This window comes from Mustelus asterias, chromosome 21 (assembly GCF_964213995.1).
Source record: "Mustelus asterias chromosome 21, sMusAst1.hap1.1, whole genome shotgun sequence".
In the NCBI taxonomy this organism is placed as follows: Eukaryota; Metazoa; Chordata; class Chondrichthyes; order Carcharhiniformes; family Triakidae; genus Mustelus; species Mustelus asterias.
The window spans coordinates 37496919-37513436 of NC_135821.1; the positions used below are offsets into that span (position 1 = coordinate 37496919).

The 16518-nt window shown below is 45.1% G+C and overlaps 1 protein-coding gene across 20 annotated transcripts in view; it reads left to right on the plus strand.

Annotated features, from left to right (window-relative positions):
* Nucleotides 1-16518, plus strand: part of LOC144509222 (thyroid hormone receptor-associated protein 3-like) — a 114774-nt gene that overhangs the window by 79724 nt on the left and 18532 nt on the right. For 6 of the 20 annotated variants that reach the window (XM_078237743.1, XM_078237755.1, XM_078237744.1 and 3 more), the window contains 2 exons: nucleotides 11875-12855; nucleotides 14627-15298. In XM_078237743.1, the coding sequence (XP_078093869.1) occupies nucleotides 11875-12855; nucleotides 14627-15298 (1653 nt within the window). Of the gene's footprint in view, nucleotides 1-2824; nucleotides 2953-11874; nucleotides 12856-14488; nucleotides 15299-16518 lie in introns of those variants that run through there. The other 14 variants (XM_078237749.1, XM_078237750.1, XM_078237757.1 and 11 more) reach the window with 6 other exon arrangements.

Sequence of the window (16518 nt, forward strand, 5' to 3'; positions counted from 1 at the left end):
AATCTACACTAGCATTGCAGTGTCGTACTGAAGGAGTGCTGCATTGTCTGCTGCTGTTTCTTCAGATGAAGCATTTAGCCAAAGTAGTCAATCTGACTTAAACGATCCCGTGGTACTATTCAATGCAAAGAAGCAAGAGTTTTTCCTGGTGCCCCTCAATTGGTGTCACTAAAACCGATTATCCCAACCATTAATCTTCTGGGTGTTTCAGCTATAAAGATTGGCTGCTGTGTTTCCTGCATATTTTTATTGGCTGTACATGCTTTTGAATGTCCAGAGATCTTGAAAGATAATATATTGTTGCAAATACTGAGAGCTGGGCAAAAGAGCATAGTCTTTATCTGTGCTGGAGGTGGCGGGGGTGTTGCCTCTTGAGACCTTGGCTTGAATGGAGTTTACTGTGCTGAATACTGATGATTAGGCAGAGGTTCAACTTTACCAATTAAACAGAACATATTTTAAGTTGGGGGAGGCAATGGCGTAGTGATATCACTGGACAAGTAATCTAGAGGCTCAGGCTAACATTCTGAGGACAAGGATTCAGATCCAACTGCAGCCAATGGTGAAATTTTTATTCAATAAATCTGGGATATAAAGCTAGTCTCAGTAATGGTGACCGTGACAGTTATCATCAGTTATCGTAAAACCCCATCTGATTGACTAATATCCTTTAGGGAAGAAAATCTGCCATCCTTACCTGGCCTGATCTACTCCGGATGTGACTCCGGACCTCTTGAATTCCGTTCACTTGTCCGTGTTTGGACACTCAAGCTCCACAGAAGGAGCTGTCGTCTATGATTGTGCTCACTAGAGAACAGTGGCTACACATGGAAACTCACTGTGAAGATTATGGATGAAGACCCTCACTCTCGCACTCTGTGGCATGGCACGTTGCAACATCATTGAGGTTATTAAAACCTGATGACTTGCTGTGAGCCAGAGACACATGTTAAAAGAGTAAAGCAGAATGTTTTTTTTTCTCATCTATTCATATTATATACCCAGGGATCATTTGGGTTAAAATCAAGAGCTCAGCAATGTTTCTTGAAGGTAGTCTCAAAAGAATATTCTCTACTCCACAGTACCATTTTCCATTTCCTATACTCGCTGTCACCTGATTTTTCTGATTGAGTTTTTTGATTTAATGCAAGTTATACACCATAACAGGCAACTTTTCTAATCATTTTTGAATTATGGGCATCTCCGGCAAGGCTGGCACTTATTTTCCTTCCCGAGATTCCTTGAGCGATTCTGAACTGCTAGCGGTTTGATGCAACTGTGTAGCTTGTTAGACCACTTAAAGTCTACAAGGTCTACAGGAATCACCTCTAAACCAGACCCTGGCAAGGGCAACAGGTTTCATTTCCTGAAGGACACTGGTGACAATGCGACAGCATTACTAACACCAGTCTTTTATTTTCAGATTTTTAAACTGAACTCAAAATCTTAATAGTCCGTGGCAGAATTTGATCATGAATGTAGGTATCTGCATTACTAGTACAGTAATGAAGACACTATACCTGCACACCAAATTTATTGTGGTCATGAGAAATGGCAGAACTCATTTCACATGAGTCAATAGAGGAGACTTCCGTTTTCACTCTGCACTACTTCTGAAGATTAGTCTCACAAGTGAGGGGCCAAAGTGTAACTTTCCTGAAGGTGGTTCTTGAAGCAGGGGGCCAATTCCATGACCAGTGCTCTGGTACCTCGCCCTATAGAGCACACCTCAAATATGTGACCAGCCCTTAAGCATCAGTAAAATGTTCCTCTTGAAGGGCTGTTGCACCAAGTTCCCATCTTGTTCTCTGTAATGTCCATGTGTGTGCTTTCCAGTAGGGTTATTGAATAGTAATCATGCAAACACACTAAGGTCAAAGTCAAAGACACACTGGGCCATTGCTCCTGTGCTGTATTGTCACAGTGCAACATCTGCACACTATGATCTCGATCTCATAGAAACATAGAAACCCTACAGTGCAGAAGGAGGCCATTCGGCCCATCGAGTCTGCACCGACCACAATCCCACCCAGGCCCTACCCCCACATATTTTACCCGCTAATCCCTCTAACCTACGCATCCCAGGACTCTAAGGGACAATTTTTAACCTGGCCAATCAACCTAACCCGCACATCTTTGGACTTGTTCTCTGTAATCTCCTACCCTTTCCCCTCAGCAGCCACACTGCTTCCCAGTGGAGGCTTAAAAAAAACCCAAAATGCTGTATTCCAGTGTAGAAGGGAAAGCTTATAAAATTCCCCTTTGATCACAGAAGGTGATGAAACAATGAATTTGGTGCATTCCCTAATAGCACCCTGGCTAAGATCAGCCAAGTTTGCTCAGACTGCGAATTAGCAGCGGAATCTGTCTAGTCTGTGTGGGCCAGTACAACTATCAGGCAGTACATTGGCTGATCCTTTTGAGCGGTGTGTTTTACATACCGATGGCTTAATTGTCATTGATTCTGTGCATAGCAGATACCACGTTCACAAACAGAATCAAGCCATCGGTATAACCAGGGCCACTTCAATTATTCCTAGCCCATAGACCTGACACAAGCAAGTGATCCAATGACAGAATACATCAAAGTGGCAAGTATTTTGAGACTAACCCACTCACCAGCTATTAAATGCTGGGCGGACCATCTGGGGCTTGGTGCACAGAGCTAAATGAAACCAGTTCTTTCCTCAGTAAATGAAAACTGTTGGCTGATCTACTCTGTGACTGTTGTTGGCAGAACTGGTGCCAGAAATAAAAGCTTAAAAAAAAATTCAATCCCTTGCTGGCTGGCGTCCCAAACAGCCGGCCTCTTCCTGTGAGAGTTAGAGCTGAGGTGAGCTGTACACTCGATACTGTTAAAATGGATTTAGCAGGCAGGCTGTAGCAGTGTCATTCCTTGCAATGTGGCTGATCACTGGGGCATACATTCCTCTCGATGAAAAGCTACGCTGGGTAAGCACTATGAGTCGAAGTTCTCAATCTGGTTTTGTTTGTTCGTAAAACGTAATTTATTTAGCTGAAGGGTTTTTTTCTCTGTTACCCGAGGGACAGGATTGCGAACAGCCAGTTCAGCTGCTCACACAGTTCCTGTTGCAGCTTTTAAAATTAAATTTAAAAAGTTTAAAATGCTGGTAACCTTGATGCAGCGTAGCACTGGGAGACCGTTTGTGAAATAAGAACCGGCTATTCACGAGCTTCTCTTTCCTTTGAGTAACTTCCAGTAAGCCCACCAAACTCGCTGTGCTTGAGCAAGGTTTTGTTACTTTAAAAGGACATTAATGTTTTGAGCTTTGAAAGATCGCAAACTCGGTGCATCTTTTGTTCCTCGCTGATTGTTTTCATATTTAAGGGGCCGCAGCTGGGGGTGACGAGAGAGAGAGTGAGAGAGACTTTCACTATTAACTGTTTGTATGCTGAATGCTGTTTTGTTTGTAGCTTTTGTAATCAGGTTAGACACTAGGCATGGTGTGTGTGCGCGTACGGGCGAGCGGGCGTTGGGGAAACACGTTACACCCCTAGCACATTCCCCCCCCCCCCCCAACCCCCCACCCTCAATTTCAGTGCTTTCTGTCATGAGACACCTGGTGGCTGCCTCGTGGTGTCAGAATTATATTGCAGGAGGCCCGGAATCAGTCTGCTCTGTCTAAAGACTTTGCCTCCAAACTGCCACCAGTGGAACCGTCAGCCGGCCTGTACGAGTGGCTCCTCATTTAAATTCTTTGTTAGCTCCTGCTCTTGAGGTGCACAGCTGCCATTATTCGCAGGAGCCTGGGTCAGGTTGGCAACACACTAGAACTCTGGGAATTGGCACGTTGCTTGGTGGAATTGGAGAAGGGGGGGTGGTGTTGGAAAAAGTATTTGGCAACAAAGCCCAAGTGATGTGCATTAGCAGCTGTATAACCCAAGTCTGAGACGCAAGAGGTTTTTTTAACTGATTATAATCACTGCCAGCTTGAAAGGTTTCTATTTTTTATTTTTCTCTTAGTTTGTTCCTCCATCGTTCTCATTTCTTTTTGGGAGTGTTGCCCATTACTGTGATGCCCATGTCCTTTGGGCATCAGTCATTCTCAATATTCTTTGCTTGATTCTCATGATGGATCAGTTACAGGGGCTCTGAGCTAAGCTTAATCTTATCACTTCTCAGCACTGAGTGAGGTGGGAGAGGGGGAGGGGGATGGGGGGTGGGGGTGGGGTTGCTCCTCCTGGATAACAGGAGTCTGAACCCTTGCTGTCTTCCCTCTCTCTAACTGGGGTGCTAGGAAATCTGTTGACCTGTCTGAGATCTAACTGAGCACAAGCCAGGGCTTAACTGAAAATACTTCTGATTTGTGTAGCTCAGAGTCATTTAACCTGTCAGATCCATTGTTCAGGTCCATGCAATGCAGTTACTCTCTGCTGATTTCAGTTGGGGATTTGGAACAATGTGAGGCCCACTGCAGACCAACCTCTCAGTCAATAGCACTTGATAATCTAGCCAGTAAACTGACAGTTCTCATGGCTCTTGATCATAAAATCCATGCAGTGCACAAGGAGGCCATTTGGCCCATCGATCCTGCACTGACAGCAATCCCACCCAGGCCCTATCCCTGTAACCACACGCTTTTACCCTGCTAATCCCCCTGACGCCAAGGAGCAATTTACCATGGCCAATCCACCTAATGCACATATCTTTGGACTATGGGAGGAAACCCACTAAGACACGGAGAGTGTGCAAACCCCACATATATAGTCACCGAAGACCGGAATTGAACCCAGGTCCCTGTCGCTGTGAGGTAGCAGTGCTAACCACTGTGCCACTGTGCCACCATGCCAAATGATCAACTATGATTGTGGTGAATGGCGGAGCGAGCTCGAAGGGTCAAATGGCCTACTTCTGGTCCTATTTTTTATATTGCTGCGTTTCTATAATCAGTGCCTGTTCTGTCCAGTGTAGTGAATATGGAGAAATCAATTGACTAAACGTGAGGACTTCAAGGTGGGAATGGGGAACAACTCCTGCTTTGTTCTGCATGACAATGAAGTGTAGAGTCATTCAGTGCCAGGTATAAGTCTTCAACCTCATGAACCTGCTCCAGCGTTAAATTGGATCATGGAAGATCTGTACTTCAACCCCATTTATCTGCCTTTACTCCCATTTGCCTTGCTATCCTTGCCCAACAAAAGTCTCTTGATCTCAGTCTTGAAAGCTCCAATTATCTTCCAGCACCTACGGCCTTTTTTGGAGGAGAGAATTCCAAATTTCCACTGTCTTTGTGTGATTTCACTCATTTTAAGATTGTCATCTTGTCCTACGTCCCCCACCAGAGGAAGTAGTTTATCTGTATCAGTCCAATCGACTCCCTTTATCAATGTAAAATGTTCAATCAGATCACCCCTCAGTTTTCTAAACTGAAGGTAGTATAATGCAAGCTCTTCATAATTTAACACTTTAAGCCTGAGTATCATTTGCTCTGATCTGTGTGCTTTTAGTTAGCAATAGTAATATTACCTACTAGGGTAATGTCAGGTGTTTTCAGAAGGGGGCAGCTTGTGTATGATAGAAACTGCAATCCAGCGTGAAACAGGTAGTCTAGTCCTCTCTTGCCCCTTTTCTGAATGCTGTAGTGTCTGGGCAAAACATACCTGGAGACCAGTGATGCCTGTATTCTGTTTGTTTAATTTAAAGCATTTTTTTTTTAGGCTTTTGTGTTTTCTTTTTAAACACCCAGTGACGAATTCAGCTCAACACTGGGCCCTGCTGGTGATGAAGGGCCTCACTGATAAATAAACCAAGCCCCCAGCTGATTCATGTCTACTGCCTGTTAGCTGCTCTGTATTTTAACATCAGGCAGAATTTTCAGGGAAATCTGTAGGAACTACAAGTATCTGATAACTTTATTAATTGAATCTGTTAAGATTTGTAGTTGAAATAAAACCGATTAGATTCTAGAGCCCGTGGCTATTATTTTATCAACCAGTCAAAGCCTAGAGTTCAAGACGGACTAGATTCCAGATCCATCAGTACAGTGAAATCACGAATTTGATTAAGTAACAAAAACTATTGATTTGCTTTTTTTCTCATAGAATTGTTACAGCACTGCAAGCCTGGCATGTCCATGTCAGCTTTCCGCAAAAGCAACTCCGCGAATCCTGCTTCCCTGCCCTGTATGCTGCATTTCATTTTGCTCTTCGCTTGCTATCCTATTCTGTTTTTAAAACCACAATTGAATTTACCTTCACATTCAGGCTGTGCTTTCAAATGTTTTCGCTCATGTAGCCATTAGTTCTTTTGCCAGTCATCATAAATCAGTGTCCTCTGTTGCTCACTCTGTCCACCAATGGGAACAGTTTCTCACTATAAACTGTGTGTGCAACCCTAAATGTCCTCCCAACCTTCTGTGCTGAGAGGAAAATATCCTCAGATTCTCCCATCTATCCACATAACTGTCCCTCATTCCTGGAAACATTCTCATTCTCGTGTCCAAAAATGTGCAGGTTAGGTTGATTGGCCATGCTAAGTTGCTCCTTAGTGTCAGGGGGATTAGTAGGATAAATATGTGTGGTTACGGGGATATGGCCCGGGTGGGATTATTGTCAGTGCAGGCTCGATGGGCTGAAAGGCCTCCTTCTGCACTGTAGGTATTCTATGATTCTTCTAACCCTTTCTACAGCATTAACATCCTTGCAAAACATACTTTGTCTTCCAAGAATAGTGGCAATATTTTGAGAATCGAGCACTTCTAGCAATATCTATCATTATGGCAATCGGGGGAAGGAGCCCAACACCTGCCACTGAATCCCAACCCAGGCAGATTGAGTCCTCCCCAATAATTCTGCTTTAACTTGGACTGTCTTTCCCATTTCTCTTTGACCTTTTCTCACTCCCTCCTGCCCTCACAGGCCCCAGCCTCCTCAATTACTCTCTTTTGTTGTTCATTTCAGCCTCCTTGTTTTCTCTTTTACTTTTTATATATGTCTGTTCCTTGACAGCCTTCAGCTGTATGGTTTGCTCTCTCCCCACACAAACCCTTACTGGGCTCACCTGTTCCTTGCTTGCGTTTTCCCTGGTCTGTCTGCGTATCTCTGACATGGAGTTTGAGTTTGGGTTATCTGTCTGAAAACCTAGTGGAAAAGATGGGTTTTGAAAGGTGGAGAGCAGACATTTAAAGTGGCTATTCCAATGGCTTAAGCCAAAGTAGCAAAGACTGAAAAGGAAGAGAGATGCAGATGGTTAGAATCATGACTGGAACAGTTATGGGTGGGTCAAAGATGAAGGATTGAAGTTGGGGAGCATTTGAGTATTGGGAGTCTGGAGATGATAGGAGCTTGGTGACGCAGAGTATAAGCACTCTTGATAATGAAGAGGGTATGAGGCCTGAATCCACACCAGGTCGAGTAGGATGCCAAAGCAAGAGTGACATTAGCCTGCTCAAAAAAGATGCATTAATACCTCCTAAATTATCAAGCGGCAGAGTTTTATGACCGTGCTGAGTGCTTACTTAGTGATAATATTCCTGGTGCCATTTTGCGGTCACAGTGTCTCAATGAATACTCTTCTGTTGCCAACTATTCTGCTCACTTGGCACCTTGCTGATCCCCTCACAGAACGGATAAAAGAAGGAAACTTGCACTAAAACTAAAACAACCGAAAATACTGAAGTATGCGGCAGGTAGTCTGAAATTTTGATGAAACGTGCATGCAGAATGCCAAACTGTCTCCTTCGTTCAGGGGCTGAACGGCAGGCTGTGTATTTCCAACACTTTCTTTTATTTCAGGTTTGTAGTTTTTTAAAAAATACATTAGGAGCACCATCTTGAATAGGTTCACATGGTTAGTTCAACACAAAAGCTTGAGAAGAATTGGCTGATTTCCATTATTACGAATCATTGAATCTTACAGCATATGGGGTGGCCATTCAACCCATTGTACTGTACTGGAGCTTCTCACGAGTGTCCTACCGAGATACCACCAACACATCTACTCCACCAGAGGCCCAAACATCCTAGACCACTGCTTCACAAAATCAAACATGCCTACCGCTCTTATCACCCACCCACACTTTGGCAAATCAGAGCACAAGGCTGTGCTACTGTTCCCGGCTCACAAGCAAAAACTGAAACGGGAGGATCTGCTAAAGAAAGTTGTGCAATGTTGGTCTGAGGAATCGGATGATTTCCTACAGGACTGCTTAAAGCCAGTGGACTGGTCAGTATTTAAAAAGCTCTGCGACCAGCCTGAACGATTACACCACTATAGTAACTGACTTCATTAGTAAGTGTGTAGAAGACTGTGTGCCAAAGAAGCAAATCCGCGAGTTTCCCAACTGGAAATGATGGATGAACAGGGATATCCACAGCTTGCTGAAGTCCAGGTCGGAAGCGTTCAAGTCAGGCAACCCTAACCTATACAAGAAAGCCAGATACAATCTAAGGAGATCCATCCAAGATGCCAAAAGACAGTACCGGACCAAGCTAGAGACTCATGCTAGCCACACGAACTCCCACCAACTATGACAAGGTCAGCAAGACATTACAGATTACAAAATGAAGGCATGCAAAATTGCCGGCAGTAATGCACCCCTCCCCGAAGAGCTCAATGCACTCTATGCCCATTTGAGCAAGAGGTCAGCGAGTGTGCGCCCTCCACCTCTGAACCCTGGAACACCTAGATAACAAAGACACCCATGTCAGACTCATATTTATTGACTACAGCTCAGCCTTCAACACGATTATTCCTATGAAACTCATCTCCAAACTCTTTGGCCTGGGGCTCAGCTCCCTTACCTTCCTAACCCAAAGACCACAATCAGTAAGGATAGGCAACAACACCTCCAGCACAATCATCCTCAACACTGGTGCCCCACAAGGCTGTGTCCTCACAACCTTACTATACTTCTTATACACCTATGACTGTGGGCCAAATTCCCCTTCAACTCGATTTTCAAGTTTGCTGACGACACCACCATAGTGGGTTGGATCTCAGACAATGACGAGTCGGAGTACAGGGAAGAGAGAGAGAATCTGGTGAATTGGTGCGATGACAATCTCTCCCTCAATGTCAGCAAAACGAAGGAGATAGTCATTGACCTCCGGAAGTGTAGTGGAGGGCATCCCACAATAATGGGGACGAAGTAGAAATGGTCAAGAGCTTCAGGTTTTTAGGTGTCCAGATCAGCAAGAACCTGTCCTGGTCCCTCCATGCCGACACTATAGTTAAGAAAGCCCACCAATGCCTCTGCTTTCTCAGAAGACTGAGGAAATTTGGCATGTCAGCTACGACTCTCTCCAACCTTTACAAGTGCACCATAGAAAGCATTCTTTCTGATTGTATCACAGCTTGGTATGCCTCCTGTTCTTCCCAAGACCGCAAGAAACTACAAAAGGTCATGAATGTGGCCCAGCCCATCATGCAAACCAGCCTCCCATCCATTGAGTCTGTCTACACTTCCCGCTGCCTTGGAAAAGCAGCCAGCATAATCAAGGACCCCACGCACCCTGGACATACTCTCTTCCACCTTCTTCCATTGGGAAAAAGATACAAAACTCTGAGGTCACATACTCACCGACTCAAAAACAGTTTCTTCCTGCTGCCATCAGACTTTTGAATGGACCTACCTCGCATTAAGTTGATCTTTCTCTACACCCTAGCTATGACTAACATTACATTCTGCACTTTCTCCTTTCCTTCTCTATGAATGGTATGCTTTGTCTATACAGCGTGCAAGAAACAATACTTTTCACTGCATACTAATAAATGAACTCAGTTCGTCCCACTTCCCAGCTGTTTCCCATGGCCGTGCACATTTTATCGTTTAAAATATATATCCCGTTCTTTTTTGAAAGTTGCAGTTTAAACTGGTTCCAATAATCCTTGTTTCCAGTTCATTACAGATCATAAGTTTTTTTTAAAATCTGATCACTTCCCTGATTCCTTTGGCAATTATCTTGTACCTGTGTTCCTCTGTGTACTGACCTGATGGGTAACACTGTCTTCCTATCTACATTATCAATACCCCTCAAAATTTCGGAACATCTCAATTGAATCCCTTTCCGACCCCGTTTATGCTGCCCACTTGTCAAAATTCCCCGGTTGCTGCTGTTAGTTGATATTTATTTCTGAGGGCTTTGAACTTGACTGCAGAACCAGTGAGACAGCCTCGAGATTGGACATCACTTCCTTGGGAGAGATGACGCCAGTAATCTGGATTGAGTTACTTCACCAGCAGAGATTCCATATATGGATGCTCCCCGAATTTGTAAAGGAAGTAGGGAATTCCAAGGGGAGGTCAGCAAGAAAAATTTTGCATTGATATAACATCGTTCACAATGTCAAGACATCCCAAAGCATTGTACATTTAGGGGCATGCTTTTTGCAGTGCAGTTACTGTTGAAGGAAATAAGGCAACCATTTTGAACAAGCAAACTCCCACGAACAGCTAATTTGTTAATTGGAGGATAAATTATTGGCCAGGCCACCAGGGAGAATTTCTCACCTCTTTGAAATCATGCCATGGGACATCCATTTGAGGGGATAGATAGTGTCTTGGTTTGTTGTTTAATCAGAAGACGGCACCTCTGGCAGGACAGCACTCTGGTTAGCCTGATGTAGCAGTGTTGGAGTCACAGCCTCGATTATGTACACAGATCTCTGGTGCAGAATTGGGCCTGAATCCTGAGCGTCTGACTCTGAGGTGAAAGTGCTACACTGAGCCAAACCTAGCAACCAAAAGCAAAAGAAATAATACTGCTGTTTTGACCTCTTGTGCTATGGCATGGTAATGCATCAGAAAAGGCTGAAACGGCTACAGTTGTTTGTTTACTGGAGAACCAAGTGTAGTAAGGCTCCATGCTGCTGTGCACTATTGCACAATAATGGTGAGTTACCATCGGGTGCAGCATATCAAATGGCCAATTATTAGCAAGGCAATTCAAGGCTCTATCTTCAACACTGAAGTGTTGTCAGTTGGTGGCCATACTGTTGAAGTAACTCCCCAGTGTCCCTTTTTACAAGAACACATATGCAAACCCCAGTCTGTCGAGTTCCTTGACCGTGCCCCAAGCTGCTACAATTTGCCGCTGTGTCTGAGCTTGGGAGTGAGGAGAGGTGAAGAAACAGATTTTAAAAACCTGGTCAAGCAGCGCAGTACTGAACGTATCTCTGTTGCCTCCTGTAGTCCTACACGATCTTGGCAATCCTCCAATTTTGGCCACCCTATGCATCCTTAATTTTTTTCCTCATTGGTGGCAATACCTTTAGAGGTGTAGGCCCTAAACTTTAAAATTCCACCACTCCCCATGCCCTGCACACTTTGCCATATTACTCCTTATGAAGGGTTTTAAAGTTTATTTATTAGTCACAAGTAGCTTACATTAACACTGCAATGAAGTTGCTGTGAAAATCTCCTAGTCACCACACTCCAGTGCCTGTTCGGGTACACTGAGGGAGAATTTAGTACGGCCAATGTACCTAACCAGCACGTCTTTCGAAATGTGGGAGGAAACCCACGCCGACACTGGGAGAACGTGCAGACTCCGCACAGACAGTGACCCAAGCTGGGAGTCGAACCTGGGTCCCTGGTGCTGCGAGGCAGCAGTGCTAACCATTGTGCTGCCCCCAAAGCTGCTACTTTTACCAGCTAGTTAATCATCTGGCTGAATGCTGCCTCCTGTGGTTCAGTTTGCTTCCAGACGCTCCTTTGGACGTTTGGCCTTAAGGTGCTATACTACATTCGAAGTGCTATGAAATGCAAGTTGTTACAATCACCTGTAATAATGACAAATGAAGGGCTGTGGTAGAAAGTGTATCCCTCACTGCAAAAAGAAATCTTGTTGATTAATATGACATTTTAACCTATCCTGATGTGATATTCAATTGTTTCTGTTTTTGCTTTTCAGCCCCAGGTCTCGCTCCAGGTCCTATTCTCCGACACATAACCGGGAACGGAACTACCCACGGGAGTACCAGCCCAGGGAGTTTCGCGGACACCGGGGCTACAGGCGGCCCTTTATCCAGCGCCGAGGGCGAGGCTATTACCCGAGGGGTAACTGGAATAACCGTGGGGGTTACGGCAACTATGGCAATTACAACCATTATGGCAATTACCGGCCAAACTGGCATAACTATCGTTCGACTTACAGCCCACGGCGTGGCCGCTCCCGCTCCCGCTCGCCTAAGCGGCGATCAGCATCGCCGAGATCCAGGAGCCGCTCCAGATACACTGACAAGTCATCGTCCAGCAGGTCAGGAAGGTCATCATCCTCCAGGTCTCGCTCCTCACCTCATCGCAGCCGCTCGGCCTCCCCTAAGCGACGGAGCAAGAAGACCAAATCGTCCCAGAAAGAGGCAGCTGCCTCCAAGCCCCCTGCCCAGGAGACAGAAGACCAGCAGAAACGGTCACCTGAGGACGGGCAGGCGGGTAATGGTAGCTCCGAGGCTCCCGTCAACCTGGCCCCCAAACGCAGTGATTCTTGGAAAGGCCTGACTGCCTACGACACCAGCCCCAAGCATCCCAGTCCGGCCCCGCGTTCCACCGTGGTGCTGAAGACCAGTCCTGCGTTGCATTCCAGTCCAAGTCAGCAGAGCCCCTCGCTGTCGGGCACTGCCCGCCACACTTCACCTCATGGGAGCCCCGCGCAGATGAGCCCCCAGAGCCGCAGCCCAACCAGACCGAATGCCTCTCACCAGAGCCCCCCATCGCTCAGCTCTACAATTCGCAGCGTGCCACGACAAGCCCCAGCCAGTCACAGCCCACCATTGGCAGGCCTGGCACAGGGCAATGCACAGAAAGAGGAAATACGGCCAGGAATGTCCAACTTGTTTGCGGAGCAGCCGGTCCCAACTATCTCTTCATATCTAAAGAGGTATGTTCCAAGAAGGTCAGTACTGAATTCTTGATCTCTTTTTCGTTTTTTGTTTACTCGGAAGTAAAGACCTGTGTGAACGGATTTGTTTCAAACGTTGTCAGGAATTCCAGACTGCCAATGGAATCAAGTGGCTGATATACTGGATATTCCAAAGGTGAGACACTCAGACTGTCACGGGCAGTACTTACAAACAACGCCTGTGATATACCATCCCACGCACTAACCCAATCCAACCAACTAGTTAGCTGAGTATTTCTATATGGACGGATGCCCTGAAACTATTTCATTTAAAGCTTAAATCTTGGAGTTGTTGATCAATCATGCGTCTTTTGGAACATCCTGAATTTAATCTGGGGTTTTTTCTTTTCAGTTCTTGACTCCACTGGCTTGGCTTTTCAAACAAGCTGTTCCCGTTATCTCTCTCTCTTACGTGCAGTGCACCTTAAATTTAAACTTTCTGAGCATGTAGCAGAGATGGGTGGCTGGTTGGGTAAAGGAGCCCTCCAGGATCATACTAATTTAGTATAAAACATAACCTTCATCCATAAAGATGACTGCGCACACTTACTGCCTGTCACTCTCTGTGACATGAACTTAAGTCCAACTGCGCATTGGAGCCGGGTTGAGTGAGGAAGCTATGCATTGATAGAGGCTCCAATTTGTCACAGCAGGGCTGCTATTTGAGTTGCTACCTGTAGCAACTTAGCTGTGTTCTTGTCCTTAATGCACCAAACATCAGTTGGGCAAAGAATACAGCATGAAAATATAAACCTTTTTATTCACTGAACTATTGTTTGTGAGCTGCTTATCCATATGCTTTTCTCCTTGAACTTCCCTTACTCTGAGCTTTGTCATCATGGAGCACCAAGGGCTCCATGGATTTTCTGGCTGATAATTTTGAGTCTCGCAAAGACCGGTTTTTTTAAAAAAGTGTTTACATGTGGACCAGCATGTTTTTTGACTTATTCTGGAATGGTCATTGCTGTCCATTCCTTCTGGCATGTTTGGTTAGTGTTTCCTCCGAAATGGGAACTGTCTCAAATGTTTTTGCTCTACTGTAAAATATGCAATGTTTATTGGAGGATTTTAGCCCTCAGTGTTACTCCCCCATTTCCTTCTGTGGAAACTTAGGCTGTGTTAATTAACTGGGAATGGTAAATGGAGAGATCCTTGTGACATTCCAGTAAGTACACAAAAGATAATCTGGTACATTGTAAATCCTCTGTTGTTGCCCAACCAGTAGCACTTAATGGCACATGCGTCACTGTGACACCTCGTGGATCCAATGTTGGATTTCTTGATGGTGAACATGGACAATCTTTACTTCACTCTGCTTCATTCTTGTATTCCTTCCTCCCTTTTAAAATCAAAGTCTTCTTTCTCCCAATCACCACGTTATTTTCCTTGCTTTCCAAGTTTTGAATCTTGAGGTCCTGCAATTTGGGCTTTGACACTTTGTAAGTTTCTTGATAGTACCTGAGTGGACTTTCCGTTTGAGTCCTAGCTTCAGCCTTGGGTAGAAACAAGACCTTTGAGATGGATCCTTCTTGTAAGATCTTGTTTGTTTAAGCACGGACCCCTGATTGTGTAATGCGTTGCATTTCTTTTCTTGTGTGTGTTTCTGTTTTGTTCTGTTGAATCACAGGTTTACAGAGGAGCAGAAAGCTAAAGTGTTAATGCAGGATAGGGTGAATGGAAGAGAAAAGGAGCAGAAAGGAACAGATTTAGAGAGAGAGAAAGGGAGAGACCAGACCAATGCTTACGATAGGCTTTCTGCTTGCAGTGTGGTGAAAACGGAGTTCCATGTGAAAAACCTCCCAGAGAAAGGCAGCCGTAGCAGCCAATCCCCGAAACGATTCAAAGGTGGAGTTGCCGAGGAGTTTGAGAAAATCTCGAAAGCAGAGATGCGTCACAAATTTGGCTACGATGAAGAGGAGGTGGAGGAGCATGACAAAGACTACCCGACCAAGAACCAAAAGGAATATGGATATGAGGATGAGCTCAAGTACAGGAGCAAATTAATCGCAAGTAAAACTCAGGAGAGGTATGATGAGGAGGATGAGGAGGAAGATGATGATGATGACAATGATGAGCCACGGAAACGGGAAGAGATTAATTTCTTTAAGCACATCACCATCTCCAAGGAGAAGTTTAGAGAGGTGGAGGATGTGGAGGAGGAGGAGGAATTAATGCCCGAGAGATTTAAAAAAGAGGAGCGATTTCAGTCAAAGAAAGCAGACGGGAGCCGATACCGGGAGGTGTCACCCGTGAAAGCATCAAAGTATAAGGCAGGCCGAGCAGAAAGCCCCCCTCCCCCGAGGAAAAGCTCCGATGGCAAAGAGCAGGAAGGTGTGACTGCTCAAGAGGAGGGTGCCCCTGTGCTCAAACCAGCCCATCGTCCAACAGAGGTGACGCTGAAAATGGACTCCTTGCAGTTTGGCGATGACACACTTGGGTAAGAGTTGAATTGAATGCTTTCTGTTTGTTTTGTCAAGGGTTAGGCTGCCCAGTCAGCTCATGAATGATTCTCTAACCAGATCAGACAACTTCACCTCTTTGTCCCCTGCCGAAACGGTGAAGGAAATTAGATGTATAGAACCATTCTTTGTTCCGGTAGGGCTGAGGCCGTATGTTGTCAACTGCTGGTTAATTCAGCAAGATATCACTATGGCTTTTATTCAGAGCATGTTGTCCTGACACCCGTCCTTGTCAAAACTTTGCAAGTCTTTTTATTGTAGCAAGAGGTAGAAACAGCCTGGTGTTCAAAAAAATGTCCCCTTCAGCTGACGAGGCACATAGCAGTGACCTTGTCGGCACAGTCTTATTGAGTTATTTCTCTCTGCAACATAGCCCATTAGTGCATTACTGCACTGTCCTTATTTGGACTTCTCATTCAGAAAGGACTCCGGGATACACCTTAAGCCCAATGTCTATTTTCCCCCCCTTAATGTTATCTCAAGGCAACACCCCCCCCCCCCCCCTTCCCCCACCCCCAAACTACTACTCCAACCTCCACTGCACTACCTCCGTCAGAGACCAATTGAACTGTAACACACTTGTCATGACGGTGTTGAGCAAGTCAGCCTAGTGATGCTGTAATCGGCCCACTCATTTTATTGGCTATCACTCCGTGACCAGTTGTAAAACCTTCACTTTGCAATTGCCACATGGTGTCTTTGCAGAGATGACCAACTCCCCTTGGGGGAAACTATCATCGTGAACACAGTCTGCCGCATCCTGCTATGAGGTACAATCTCAACAATGTGGCCTTTTGCAGATGACATCGTCCTCACGAAATCGATTTCTTAATGTAGAGGTGACATCAAATAGAGATATTTTGTGTGGATAGGATCGATGATCTTGCAACCACTCTGTAATCTCAGCGCTGTGTAACTTGCAATTGATATTTATGTAATTGAAACCTTTAAATGTAAATGATGAGATGTTGGTCATACCAAATGCGGCCTAATTATGTATTCATATTTTATCACTTCTTTGAAATTCTTTTTCCAAACATTTTCCTGCTTGAGTTTGGTGATAAATAATATGCGTTACAGTTCTTATCCAGCTGCTGCACTTTGTGGTGATCCCAGTGGCGAGCACTGTTTTTTTGGGTTTGGAAACATTTCATCAAAACATGCTGACACGTGCACATTGGACACTTCTTAAATTTGC